Source organism: Equus asinus, chromosome 2, assembly GCF_041296235.1.
Source record: "Equus asinus isolate D_3611 breed Donkey chromosome 2, EquAss-T2T_v2, whole genome shotgun sequence".
Lineage (NCBI taxonomy): Eukaryota > Metazoa > Chordata > Mammalia > Perissodactyla > Equidae > Equus > Equus asinus.
In genome coordinates this window covers 95,404,572-95,416,131 of record NC_091791.1, presented here as the reverse complement: position 1 = coordinate 95,416,131, position 11,560 = coordinate 95,404,572, and the positions used below count along the sequence as shown (strand labels likewise).

The following is an 11,560-nucleotide window of genomic DNA, read 5'->3' as shown; positions in this document are numbered from 1 at the left end:
GATCACGGATCCTCAGGATAGTTCCCTCCAGATATTTACTTCTGTAAGAGACACACATGGACATTCTACCAACAAACACACAGTCATGCACACTCACACACACACACGCAGGGGCACATCCCTCAGTATCAGTCGCTCTGACTAGCTCACCCCTCCTCAGTGTTTAGCTTATTTGGGGGTAGGGGTGGGTGGAGAAGAGATTAAAGGCCTACAACACTGAGTCTCCTTGTCACTCATCTCTCATGTGGAACATTTATCCAGTGTCTTCTTTGGGAATGACACAGGACTAGGCATAAGGGGAAGAGGAATTTGTAGATAACTTAAATTCCAAGCTGAGTGTGAACATTTGCACGAGCTGTTCCTGCCCAGAAAACTTCCCTCTGTCCTTGCATAATTGTTTGTGTAATTGTCATTCAGACTTTAGCTTAAGTATTATCTCTGGAGGAAGGGCTTTCCCTAACCCAGGTTAATTTTAAGTAGCTGCTCTATCACGAAATTGCAATCCTCTGTTTCAGTTCTTTGCCTATAATTTATCTCTGTGGAAAGTTCTCTTATCTGTTTGGTTGCACACTTATTGACCGCCCCACTCCGGTAGAACAGGAACTTCATCAGAACAGGGGTCTTGTTCCCGGTTGTCGTGCTTCACCTAGAAGAGTGCCTGGAAACAGTCAATGGTCAATAAACATTTACAGAATGAATGAGTCCTCCAGCGTCACGCCCTCGGAGCAGCCCTCTCCACCTCTCGCCATCTAGAGCTGCCGACCATGCCCACTTTCCCCGTGTTTTTGCTTTCCTAGGACAGGAGTCATGTTGGATTCCCCTCGTCTCCAGAGGTGCAGTGCAGGGCTGGGCATGCAGGAAGGATCCATCGAGAGAGGGAGGAGAGAAGAGAGGCCACAAGCAGGGGAGGACACCAGACCAACCCACGGCTGCTCCACGCCTGGGTTCCCAGGAGTGTCCAGCTCTTATCTCCAGAGCCTGATCGAGTGGCCCTTTTCAAGTCCCTGACGTGACCTTTGATTTCAAACTCGCACTCACTCTGTGGAACATTTAGCCTCACCAAACAACTCAAGAGGCCTGCTTTATCCTGGTGGGGAGCGGGGCCAGGCCACTTCCCTTTGGCTCTGCCTGGCGATTGGCGTTTTGGCTTCTCAAGGGTCATCAGCCTTGTGTACTCAAGTCACCATGCCCTGTTCAGCAGCCCTCCCAGGTTCCTGCTATAGAGGAGCCTGCCGGGCACCAAGAGGGGCCATTGCAAAGAAGACCCCTCTCAGAGCTGTGTTTCCTGACGGCATTGACACAACTTTGAAGGGCCCATAGGCTCAGAGGGCAAGGAACATTTCAACCCACACAGCAAATGGGCACACCTCCCAGAAAGGTGCAGATTTGAAACTGAGAGATTTACATAAAACCAGGAACCTACACGTGCTACAGTCTTAGGGGAAGGTGGCTTGGGGAGGAGGGGCGAGGATAAGGCAGGACGAGCGAGAAATGTGCACCATGAGCAAAGGGACAATAAGAAAGCCTTGACTCTGGTGGGGAAAACATCCTCCTTTGAGGACGTGTATTCATGCCTGTCCTCCCATAGACCTCGGGCTTGAATGTAGGCTATTATTATTATGATCCTGCTATGATTATTATTATCAAATTTTGCTATTTACACCAAGATGAAAAATTATTTTTCAAATGTCCCGGCTCATCACAACCTTGTGCATCACGAGGATGTAAAGGCAGTGGGGGACCTCACCCTTAGCCCAGGCTCCTCAGGGCTTCCTCAGGTGGAGACCAGGTAAATTTGAGTTCACCCTGTAAAAACTACCAGACACAGTAGGAAATAAGCAGAATGAAAGCTAACTGACACAGCAAGCCTCAAAAATAGTCTTCCAGGGGCTGTCAAGTCTACACAATAGATAAATGGACTTATTTTCTTAAAATTGGCATCTGAGCTAACACCTGTTGCCAATCTTCTTTTCTTTTTTTCCTTCTTCTTCTCCCCAAAACCCGCTGGTAGGTAGTTGTATATTCTAGCTGCAGGTCCTTCTAGTTGTGGCATGTGGGATGCCACCTCAGCATGGCCTGATGAGCGGTGCCATGTCCATGCCCAGGATCCGAACCGGTGAAACCCTGGGCCGCAAAAGCAGAGCTCGAGAGCTAACCACTCCGTCACGGGACCAGACCCTAAATGGATATTTTTAAAAAGACAGCATAAATAAGGAACAATAACTAAAAATTAAATAATGAAATTAGTGAGCTAGAATAAGGAAATAATTGGAGAGCTAATAATAATATAAAAAACTGGTTCTTTGCAAAAAAAATAATAAATTTTGCAAATACAACCATAGTAGTTTGGATTATGCTTCCTGACTTTTCACTTCGTCTTATCAAAAAAGTACATATCCACGCCCTTTGCCATGGAACTTTGCAGAGCCTACCGCTAGAATTTACGGAGTGAAGCCCCACCCCTTTGAGGTTTGGCCGTGTGACTGTGAGCAAGAAGGGAGCAGCAGCTTTAAACGTGCTTGCAGGTTTAACCCGGTCTCTTCCTGTTTCTTCCAATCGTGGGAAGAATGTGTCCCTGGTAGCTGCTAACATCAGAATAATTAAGTCATGTGGAGCAGACATGAACCCAGCTAGAAGGCTGGAGTAAAACTGGCTATTAAAGTCCAGCCATGTGCTAGTGGTTAACAGCACAGTCTCTGGAATCTGACTTCCTGTATTCACAGCCCAGTTCTACCATGAGCTGGCTGCACGACCTTTGGCAAATCACTTTGACCTCTATGTGCCTCAATATTCTTATTTGTAAGTTGGGGATAATAATACCATCTACGTAATAGGGGTAATGAGGATTACGTGCATTAACACAAGTATAGCGCCTGGCACATAGTCAGTTTGATGAGAGTATCAGCCATTAGACCAAGTGAAGTACATCCCAGGAATGCAAGGATGGTTCAACATCAAGCAATGAATTCACGCGACTCATTAATTTAATATGTAACAAGTCTGAGTCTCAGTGCAGAGATGTACAATCCTGAAATTTGAAGCTCACCTTGTTCTTGAAACTAATACATGGTCTCAGAATTCTTCATACAGAACCTTCCCAATCACCTGCAGTGCAAACTTTCTAGGTTTAACACACAGTCCAAACAAATCGTTACTGTCCTCCAGTTTTGTCATAAGACCTCAGTTTCATCTCTGGGTCATCACCACCCTGGTCATAGTGTGGTGGCTTCTTGAAGTGAAGCATGGGCAGAGGCTGACCTCTTATTTCTTAGTGTGTGTGGGGAAGGAGTAAAGAGAATGATGCCGCCAAGGGTGAGCAATACCTGCTCACGGGAGGAACCACGTGTCAACGGGGACTCTGCTGCTTCTCAGCTCATCCAAACTGGTTGTTGGATGCCTTTGGATGACCATTTACAAATGACAGCTCCTCCCAGGAGCTGGTTTTCAGACAAGGAACTCAGTAAGAGTGTCCAGCTGCATGCTCCCTACCCTCAATGTCACGTCAGTGGACAGTTCAAGTCACAGTCTCTTGTTCTTCAAATCCTTGTGTTCCAAGGAGCAACCTGATCATGAGTAGGTTTAAACCCCAGCTAGCTTCTGTGACATTAACATTCACACAGCCCCTGGGAAAATTGATCCAAGTGGTGGAAATCCACATTGCCCCGGAACACCCCTGTTCACAGTTCTATTTTCCCCCTCCTCCACCTCCCCATCCCTCAGCATGATCAGGACCTCTGCTGGTTCAGTGCTGCAGCAATATTTGAACACGAGAGAATCCCCATTCCTGCCATAGGTGACTGAACCAGAGAAGGCAAAGTAATTAGGGCATTCCTACTTGCAAAGATTAGGAGGAGGATAGGACAGTCCCCTCCACCATGACACAGGGAGATGAGAGGGAGAGATAATTTTCACTATAAGAGTACAGATGCCACCCAACATGGGTCAGGTCCTTTCTCTTCTTTAGTCTTCCTTATACTGACCAAGGAGATGGGAATTACTAAGCTGTTCATGTCATGCAGCCCCCTCCTTGGAGGTCCCATGGTGGAGTCCCTGGGGCATTTCTTCAACCTTAAGAGATGAGGTACTTAGAGCCTCTCAGTCTCACCTGTGGGCTCTAGATGTCAGTACCCAGGAATGGGAAATGACCCATCCCACACTTGACATCCCTTTGATGTTAACAGACCAAAGGAAATGCCCCCAAAAACCATCTGATAAAGTTTGATACACATTCATGATTAAAATGAATCTCAGTAAATGAAGAAAAAGAAAGAACTTCTTTCCCTTCATAAAAGCTGTCCATCAAACCCTAAAACAGGCAATATGACTATCTCCAACAACATATAGGACTCCTAGCTCTTATAAAATGGTAAGAATTACATACTATAAATATAAATATAAGGAACAGGCAAAATTTCAGCCATTTGCAAATACAATCATATATTTATAAAATAGAAGAGAATCAATTATATTAGAAATATTAGGGGGAAAATGAGAATCCCAAAAGATGGTTAGATATAGAATCAACAAAAAATAAATCAATAGTTTTCTTATAAACTAGGAATAATTGATTTAAAATGTGATAAAAATAATATTGTAAAAATAGCAAATAATACCATAACATAAGTAAAAATAAACCTAACAAAAAATGAGAAGACGTCAGTTTTCAGAGGTTTAGACTGTTCATCTATAAAATTGGAAAATATGCTTCTCCTTCTTGCTTTTTTGAATTTGGGGGAAGACTCAATAATTCATGAACCAGGCCCTAAGGACATGTGGCAGGGTGACCAGATTAAAAATTAACATTCACGTGACAATGAGAAATATTTCTGCTCATTCCCATCTGGTTTTGTTGGTTTTGATCTAGAAACTCTTCTTGCCCAGGAAAAGAGGTATATGCAATGAGGAGAATGTTCTAAGACATGAAGGTGGGAAAAGTAGGGGCTCTTCTGGACACGGGATGTGCATTTGTTTGTCTCCTGAAGAAAGTAGGGACATGGTCTGATTCCCACTCAGCTCTGGGGTGTGGAGGCATGGTCTCACTCCACGCAGACCTAAGACTGATGTGGCTTACAAAGGTCTAGGACACAGCCCTGAATACCATCACCTGAGGGCCATGGAAAACATCCAGGTGGCTGAGTGGGGAAAGGAAGGCATGACATCACCACCCACAAATGGACCATATGGACTTAGATCAGCAGTTATCTTAATGCCAGCCATCAACATTGATGCCCATATGTTCTTCCAGATGTTTTGTGTAGTTCCCCATCTGCCCATACAACCTGAGGATGGAGAGAAGTTTGCCCCTCCCACCCAACAAAGAAAGCCTAGTCTGAGACTGAATTTCCCATTTTTCAGGTAAGTGGGAGCTCAGAGCCAGAGTTAATTTGATTCATAAGCATAAAGAAATGTGATCTCTCTTGAACCAAAGCAATGGAAATTTATGTTAACATATTCATGATTTATTATGCTTAAATCATCTCTGTTCAGAGAGAGGGTGGGGCAGTTACGAGCATGAGCTTCAGGTCCAGGTAGATGGATTTGAATCCAGCCTCTGCCACTTGCTCCATGTAATAAAACAAAACACTTAACATCTCTAAGTTTCAGTCACCTGATATAAAAAATGGGGAAATAATGTTGGTCCCACGACATTGTGTAAAGATTAAATAACATTTTGTAAGATATATTGGAAGTGCTTGTCAAGGTGCTTGGCACATAGTTTGTGCTCAGTAAATAGTCAGTGGTATGGTAAGTGGTGTGGACACCTCACTGAGCTCTGACGTGGTGTGGGGATATGCCCAACAGCAGGAGGTTTCTTGTGTTATGTCTGGGGTGGGGGTGAGGTCTTCCCTAGAGACGTAGGCTGGCTGCTTTTAGCCCAGGGCATTGAGTTGGCACCCCAAGACTCAAGGAATTGGATAATACATGACAACCACTATGGCGGGGTTGGCCTCCCCGGTGCTGGGACACCACCTGGCACTCTGACCTCATGGAGAGACTGACCAGCTGTGCTCCCAGAGGCCCCAGACTGCCAGAGAATCCCAAATGTGTCCTTAGGTCCACACATTTGGAATTTCCTAGAAGTCCGCCTGTCTCTATTATTATGCTTGACCAGAATTGCTACATCTTGACGAGGCTGAGCATGTGGTGGGCTGCAGAGAAAGAGTAGAGGGGGCCCGGAAGCAGACACCTTCTCTGTGATTTTGGAGGGTCCTTCCATCCCAGGACCTCACTGTCGTTGTCTATAAATGAAGGAACTGGACAAGCAGAGTAAGAAGGAAGTCTCCATCTCTCACCAAAGGGCAAAGCTAGAGTGGCTGCCTAGCATGCAGTGCGAGAAGGGGCTCCAGGGGGAATGGCAGGCTGATTAGTGATCATGGGGGAGGAGTCAGGGCCCATCAGGGTGTGGAACGGCTAAGAATACCTCCAACTCTAAGAGACACAAATACATTTTGTTGTAAAGGAGTTACAGCATCTCACAGAGCAGGTGGATCCTCAGGAGGGAGGCTGAAAGGCAAGGCAGGGCCCTGTCTATCCCGTGGCCTCTGCATCTACTCAAAACTCACAGATGGCCAGTCTGTACTGCAGGCAGCTCCTGTCATTCCACTGCCCATCTGTGTACATCTCCACACACTTCTCTTTGCCACGACCCCTGGGCTCCCCTGGGTACCAGTTGGTGTAATTCACAGGGGCCCCATCCAGGTAGTAGAAGTCTCCGGCGGTGGGGCCCTCTTCCAGGCCCAGGTAGGCGTAAGTGTTGTGCTTCGTCACGAAGCTTGCGATGGCCGCATTCTCCTCCAGACTCTTCGGGACGGCAATGCGGCCACCAGCTCTGGCACATGACTCTCTAATGGCATCAAAATCGACCACCTGCCCATTGGTGGAGAAGACCTTCTCTCCAACTGCCAGCACGGACCCCTGCAAACTGAGGGCTGAGAGCAGAGGAACCGGAGTCAAGCCACTGACCTCCTTGTCTCTGAGTCCCCATCCCTCACTTGGGCTCTCTACCTTTATGCTGTCGTCAAACTCTTCATCTCTGCCTCTTTCTCTGTCTTCCTCTATCTCCCTCTTCCAATCCTAGTCTTTCTAAATTCCCCTCTAAGCTCTCATCATTCTATTCATTCATTCATTCATTCATTCATCCATTTAAGCATTACTTATTGACTGTTTATCATGTGCCAGAAACCGTGCAGTTTCCAGAGACTCAACAGAAAGCATCATAGGCAGAGACCTTGCTTCCCCATGTCTACTTCTGTCCCCTCCAGGCCATTCAAGAACCTCAGGAATAGGAAGCAGCATTCTTTTCCCCAAGACCTGTGTGTCCACAACTGTTTGTCAAGTTTCTAGGTTCTGGTGTCTGGTGTTGAGGATGAGGGGAACTTATGGCAGAACCCCCACCCTCGAAGGCCCCAGGGGCCCCCTTACCACCCATTAACTGCAGGATTTGATGTCTGATGTCATGGAGTGTAGTTTGGAGCTCCTCATCTGGATAAGCTGGAGGCCCTGAAGAGAGATCCCCACCCAAGATGAGGGGCAAGCCAGCAAAGACCCCTCGTGCTGCCAAGTAGGCATTATGCCCCCTGCAAGCCTGTCCACACCCACTGCCCAGGCCCCAAGTTATAAGGGTCCACGACATGGGGGTGTGTTTTCATACAGCACCATGCTTGTCCTTTGTGTAGCCCTGTGTACTCTGAGCTCCCTGCCTGCTCTTCCTTCCTGCCATGTCCTTTAATGGCTCCGTCCACCCACTTCTGCGGGTTTGTGTGGTTTCTGGGCAGGGTCCCCTCTCCCACCCTCCACTAAGGGCAAATGTGCTTCCCTCTGCACTCTCCTGATGGATCTTGACCACTACTCAAAGCTGCGGGGTTTCCCTCTGCGTGTGGGGCTCCCAGTCACACCATCTGCCTGGATCCTTGGTCCACATAACCCCGTACACCCTTCAGAATGCCCCCAGTGCCGTCCCGTTTCCCACACCCGATGCCCTATATCCCCACCAGCAGCTGTGATGCATGAACACTTCCAACGCCCATGAGTCCCCGCCTCGTGGCTCCTACCCAGACCCAGATTTCTCTCCTCCACCTCACACTCGCTGATTTAGGCTGAGCCATATGCCCTTTGGCGGCCTCTGTGGTTTTGTCTGATCCGCATCAGCCCTCCTGTAACTGACCACAGAGGAACCGGAGTCATCCTGCCCCATCCTGCTCACCTGGAGGGCCCCTCTCGCCAGGCTCTCCCTTGTCTCCACGCTCTCCAGGGGGACCAGGGGGTCCAATCAGCCCATCATGGCCAGGGGAACCTGGCATTCCTCCAGGGGGGCCAATGGGGCCTGCAGAGAGAGGAGGACATGGATATATGGTACCTATCACCCACAACTGGGTTGGAGCTGATGTGACGGGACCCCTGTGATCAGCCAGGCTGACTCACCTGTCCCTCCATGGGCACTCTGAGGATGGAGCCTCCAGGGCTGCTCCAGTCTAAGGGCCCCAGGAAACTCCCACCATGTCCCGCCATCTAGCTGACCCTTGGACCCAGCCCTGGACAGACGGACCTTCTGAAAACAGGTCCCTGACCCTCAGCTGAGGCAGGGGGGTCTCCCATCCAGTACCTGGAGGTCCAGGGTCTCCTTTGACACCATCTCTCCCATCTCTGCCAGGCAGGCCAGGGGACCCCGGAATGCCAGGGACGCCAGAGCATGCAGCACAAAATTCCTTCACATCACACTTGGTGCCAGAAACCGCCAGCAAGATGAGGGTGAGGGTCAATGAGCACAGCAACATGGCTCCTGCTCCAGCAGCTCCCCCTGCAGAAAGGAAGGGCCGTTGGCCCATCGGAAGCATTTGCCACGGTCTCCCTTTGCTGTTCTTTGTCCAGATTCAGGCATATGGCAGAGCCTGAGGGCCAGGGCAGGTGCAGACAGGAGCTCTGGGAAGATCCAGACTGTCCCTGGAAACCCCCAGCATCATCTGGTGTCTGACATGGTCTCACACGCCATCCCTCTGGCTTGAGGCGGTGGGACCTGGGCATGGAGGAGAAGTAGAGCGAGGAGCTCTGGAGAGTCAGAGGACCTGATTCTGATGGAGTCTCTGCTCGTACCTCACTGTGTGACCATGGGGAACTCACTTCACCCCTCTTGACTTCAGCTGGAACTTCTAAGCCCTGAGATAACCCCGACTTGTCCCTCCGAAGCTGTTGGGAGGAAAGATGTGGCCGCTCACTACCCCCGTCTGTCCCTCACACCCCCAGCTACCCTCCTTTCAGGTTCTAAGGGGTCATATTCCTGAGGATGAACAGAGACGACAAGGACCCATGGCTTGGCCATCCCAAGGTGGTCACCCACTCTTCCCCTCGCCCCTGCTGGGGTGTCCCCTTCTCCTTGGCAGGCTGTTCTCTCCCCCTGGCAGGCCCTGCCTAGTCCCTGGTGGGAAAGGACCTGGTCAAGGAGCACAGCAAAGCACGAGGATACTTGCAAGCCCCGCTTCCTGCACCCAAGTTACACCTCCGGGGAGCAACTCCCCGTGGTGCACAGGAAGGTCCCCTCCTTCCCAGTGTGGCCCTTAGTTAACCCTGTGGCTGCTGGGCTGGTTCTCACTGCCTGAAACCCATGTCCTGGGGGACCCCTAGGGGATGGGGCTAAACTCACCCCCACGAACAGAGCCTGGGTGGCACTCAGCCTCCAGGTCAGAGTGGAGAGGTGGACAGCACCATTTATACGGACCTGGGCTCCCAGGCTTCCTCTCCACACAGTTGAGCCTCCTGTCACGAGGGCCTCTACTCCGGGGAGGGCCGGGCCAGAACAGCCATCCTGTTTACACAGCACACTTTCTCACGGGGCACTCAGGCTGGAGGGCCACTTGGGACGCCTGCTGAAGAGAAACTCCAGGTCCACAAGAAGGGAACTTTACCCTGGGCTTGAGGCCCCCCACTCTCGCCCCAGCAGCTTGCCAAGGAGTGAAGGATGAGAGCTCTTACAGGATCCATTGGAGGCACATGGCAAAGGGAACCCTCAAGGCCCCAGTCCTGGCTGACGACACACGCTCAGTCCCAGGATCGCCGTCCCCAGACGCCCTCCAGCAGGAGACAACATACCAGAGCCAGACTCTTTTCCAGGGGAGCAAAGGGGAAGATCAGTGACAAACAAGGGTGTCCCCATGTGCCTCCTTCCTGGGGCCATTCTGGCTCCAGAGGCTCTTTAGCTCTTGGAAGGATCCATGTGGTTCCAGGCCCTGCAGAGGCCATGGCTCAAGCTGAGGGTGGCCAGGTCGAGCTGGAATAACTGTCTGTCAGGGGACCAGCCTCACCACTGAGCCACGCAGGCCTCCCAGCTCCTGCTCCTGGAGCCTGCGGCTGAGTCAGTGGGCACGCGGTTCAGAGTCACAGTAAACGCTCTACGTGCTCCTCCTTCCTCTGCCCTACAAGGCTCAGTTGTGGGGAGGCAGGGCAGCGTCTGGGGCCCCAGGAGAGCAGCAGTTTCTGTGGTTGGCCGTGGGTGATGTCTGACAACCTGCAATGGTGATTTCTGTAAGTGTCAGCAAGTCATGTGACGCCCTAATCGATGAGATCCCCTACTCAAGCCACCTGATTAGGAGGGACCCTCTAGCTGCAGGGAGGGGAACAATGGGGAACCAGGACCAGAAAAGACTGCCAGGCTCACTTGTAAGTGATTTGAAACATCCTGAGGTCTTCAGGGAGAGCGGGAGCTCAGTCGTGGAGCCCCCTCGCAGGAGCAGGGGCCAGTGGAGCCTGTTGGAGCACTGAGTGCTTTCAGGTTTCCTGCTGCTGCCAGCTGCCTGCCCAGGGTGGGTGTTAGGCCAGCACGGGAGGGGAGCCAGGGCCAGGCCAGGGCTGGGGTTGGTGGGGCAGTCCCACCAAAAGCACCCTAGCTTGGCTTAGGGGACGGACGGTTGCTCGGCAGGTGGAGGAGCAGGACAGAAGTCTCCTTGGGTTGACTTGAAGGCTCTGGGGGGAGGCGGCGGGGGTGCCCAGGGCCACGTGGCCGGTGGGGAGGACGTGGATTCAGGAGTCAGACACTCCTGAGCTGCAACTGGAACTGACTTTTCTGCTGCTTATTATCCACGTGGCCTTGGTTAGGTTGTACAACTTTGAGCCGTGGTTTTCTTCTTTTAATCATTATCTTGGAGCAATATCAAACTTACAGAAAAGCCGCAGGTGCAGTGCAAATTCTCTTCTGAACCCACAAGAGTAGGCTGCCAGCATGGCGCTCCATCGCTCCACCACTTCAATTTATATTTCTTACAAAGATGTTTTCCTACACAGCCACAACGTAGTCATCAAAATCAAGAAATTAACGCTGATTCAGACACTAGTCTTATCAAAAAGTGATAGAATATTATGGGGTATTTTACTTAACCATTTAAGTCACTCGCACAGCTTAATGCCAATATATAAAAAACGAGTCATACAAAATTCTAATAAAACCACTAATCTAGTCAGCTGCCTGGTCTAACCTCTTCTTCGTCCTGTGCCCCTCTGCTCTTCCCTCTGCAACCTCTAACAGGAAAGGCTCCGAGTTCACAGAGTTCAGTGGTGATTTTCATGTCTCTCT

The 11,560-nt window shown here is 50.3% G+C and overlaps 1 protein-coding gene across 3 annotated transcripts; it reads right to left on the bottom strand.

Moving 5' to 3' along the window:
• Window positions 1-5,437: 5,437 nt before the first annotated feature.
• On the bottom strand, window positions 5,438-9,768 carry LOC106839384 (pulmonary surfactant-associated protein A). Of its 3 annotated transcripts, XM_014854053.3 has the most exons (6): window positions 9,638-9,701; window positions 9,091-9,183; window positions 8,603-8,797; window positions 8,204-8,323; window positions 7,423-7,500; window positions 5,438-6,929 (listed from the first exon to the last, which is right to left on the bottom strand). In XM_014854053.3, the coding sequence occupies exons 3-6, from the start codon at window positions 8,772-8,774 to the stop codon at window positions 6,553-6,555; spliced, it is 747 nt and encodes a 248-aa protein (XP_014709539.3). In that variant the 5' UTR covers window positions 8,775-8,797; window positions 9,091-9,183; window positions 9,638-9,701; the 3' UTR covers window positions 5,438-6,552. The 3 variants fall into 3 exon arrangements, with proteins under 3 accessions (XP_014709539.3, XP_014709540.3, XP_014709538.3); XM_014854054.3 differs by lacking the exon at window positions 9,091-9,183 and having other exon boundaries at window positions 9,638-9,768; XM_014854052.3 differs by lacking the exon at window positions 9,091-9,183 and having other exon boundaries at window positions 8,603-9,013; window positions 9,638-9,747.
• Window positions 9,769-11,560: the final 1,792 nt, after the last annotated feature.

Bases quoted from the DNA above. Each gene is read 5' to 3' on its own strand.
- LOC106839384 (XM_014854052.3), bottom strand. From the start codon at position 8,834: ATGCTTCCGATGGGCCAACGGCCCTTCCTTTCTGCAGGGGGAGCTGCT. The intron at 8,324-8,602 runs GTACTGGATGGG...CTCTCTCTGCAG, and splicing joins AGGAGACCCTGGACCTCCAG to GCCCCATTGGCCCCCCTGGA. The intron at 7,501-8,203 runs GTGAGCAGGATG...ATCTCTCTTCAG, and splicing joins TGGCGAGAGGGGCCCTCCAG to GGCCTCCAGCTTATCCAGAT.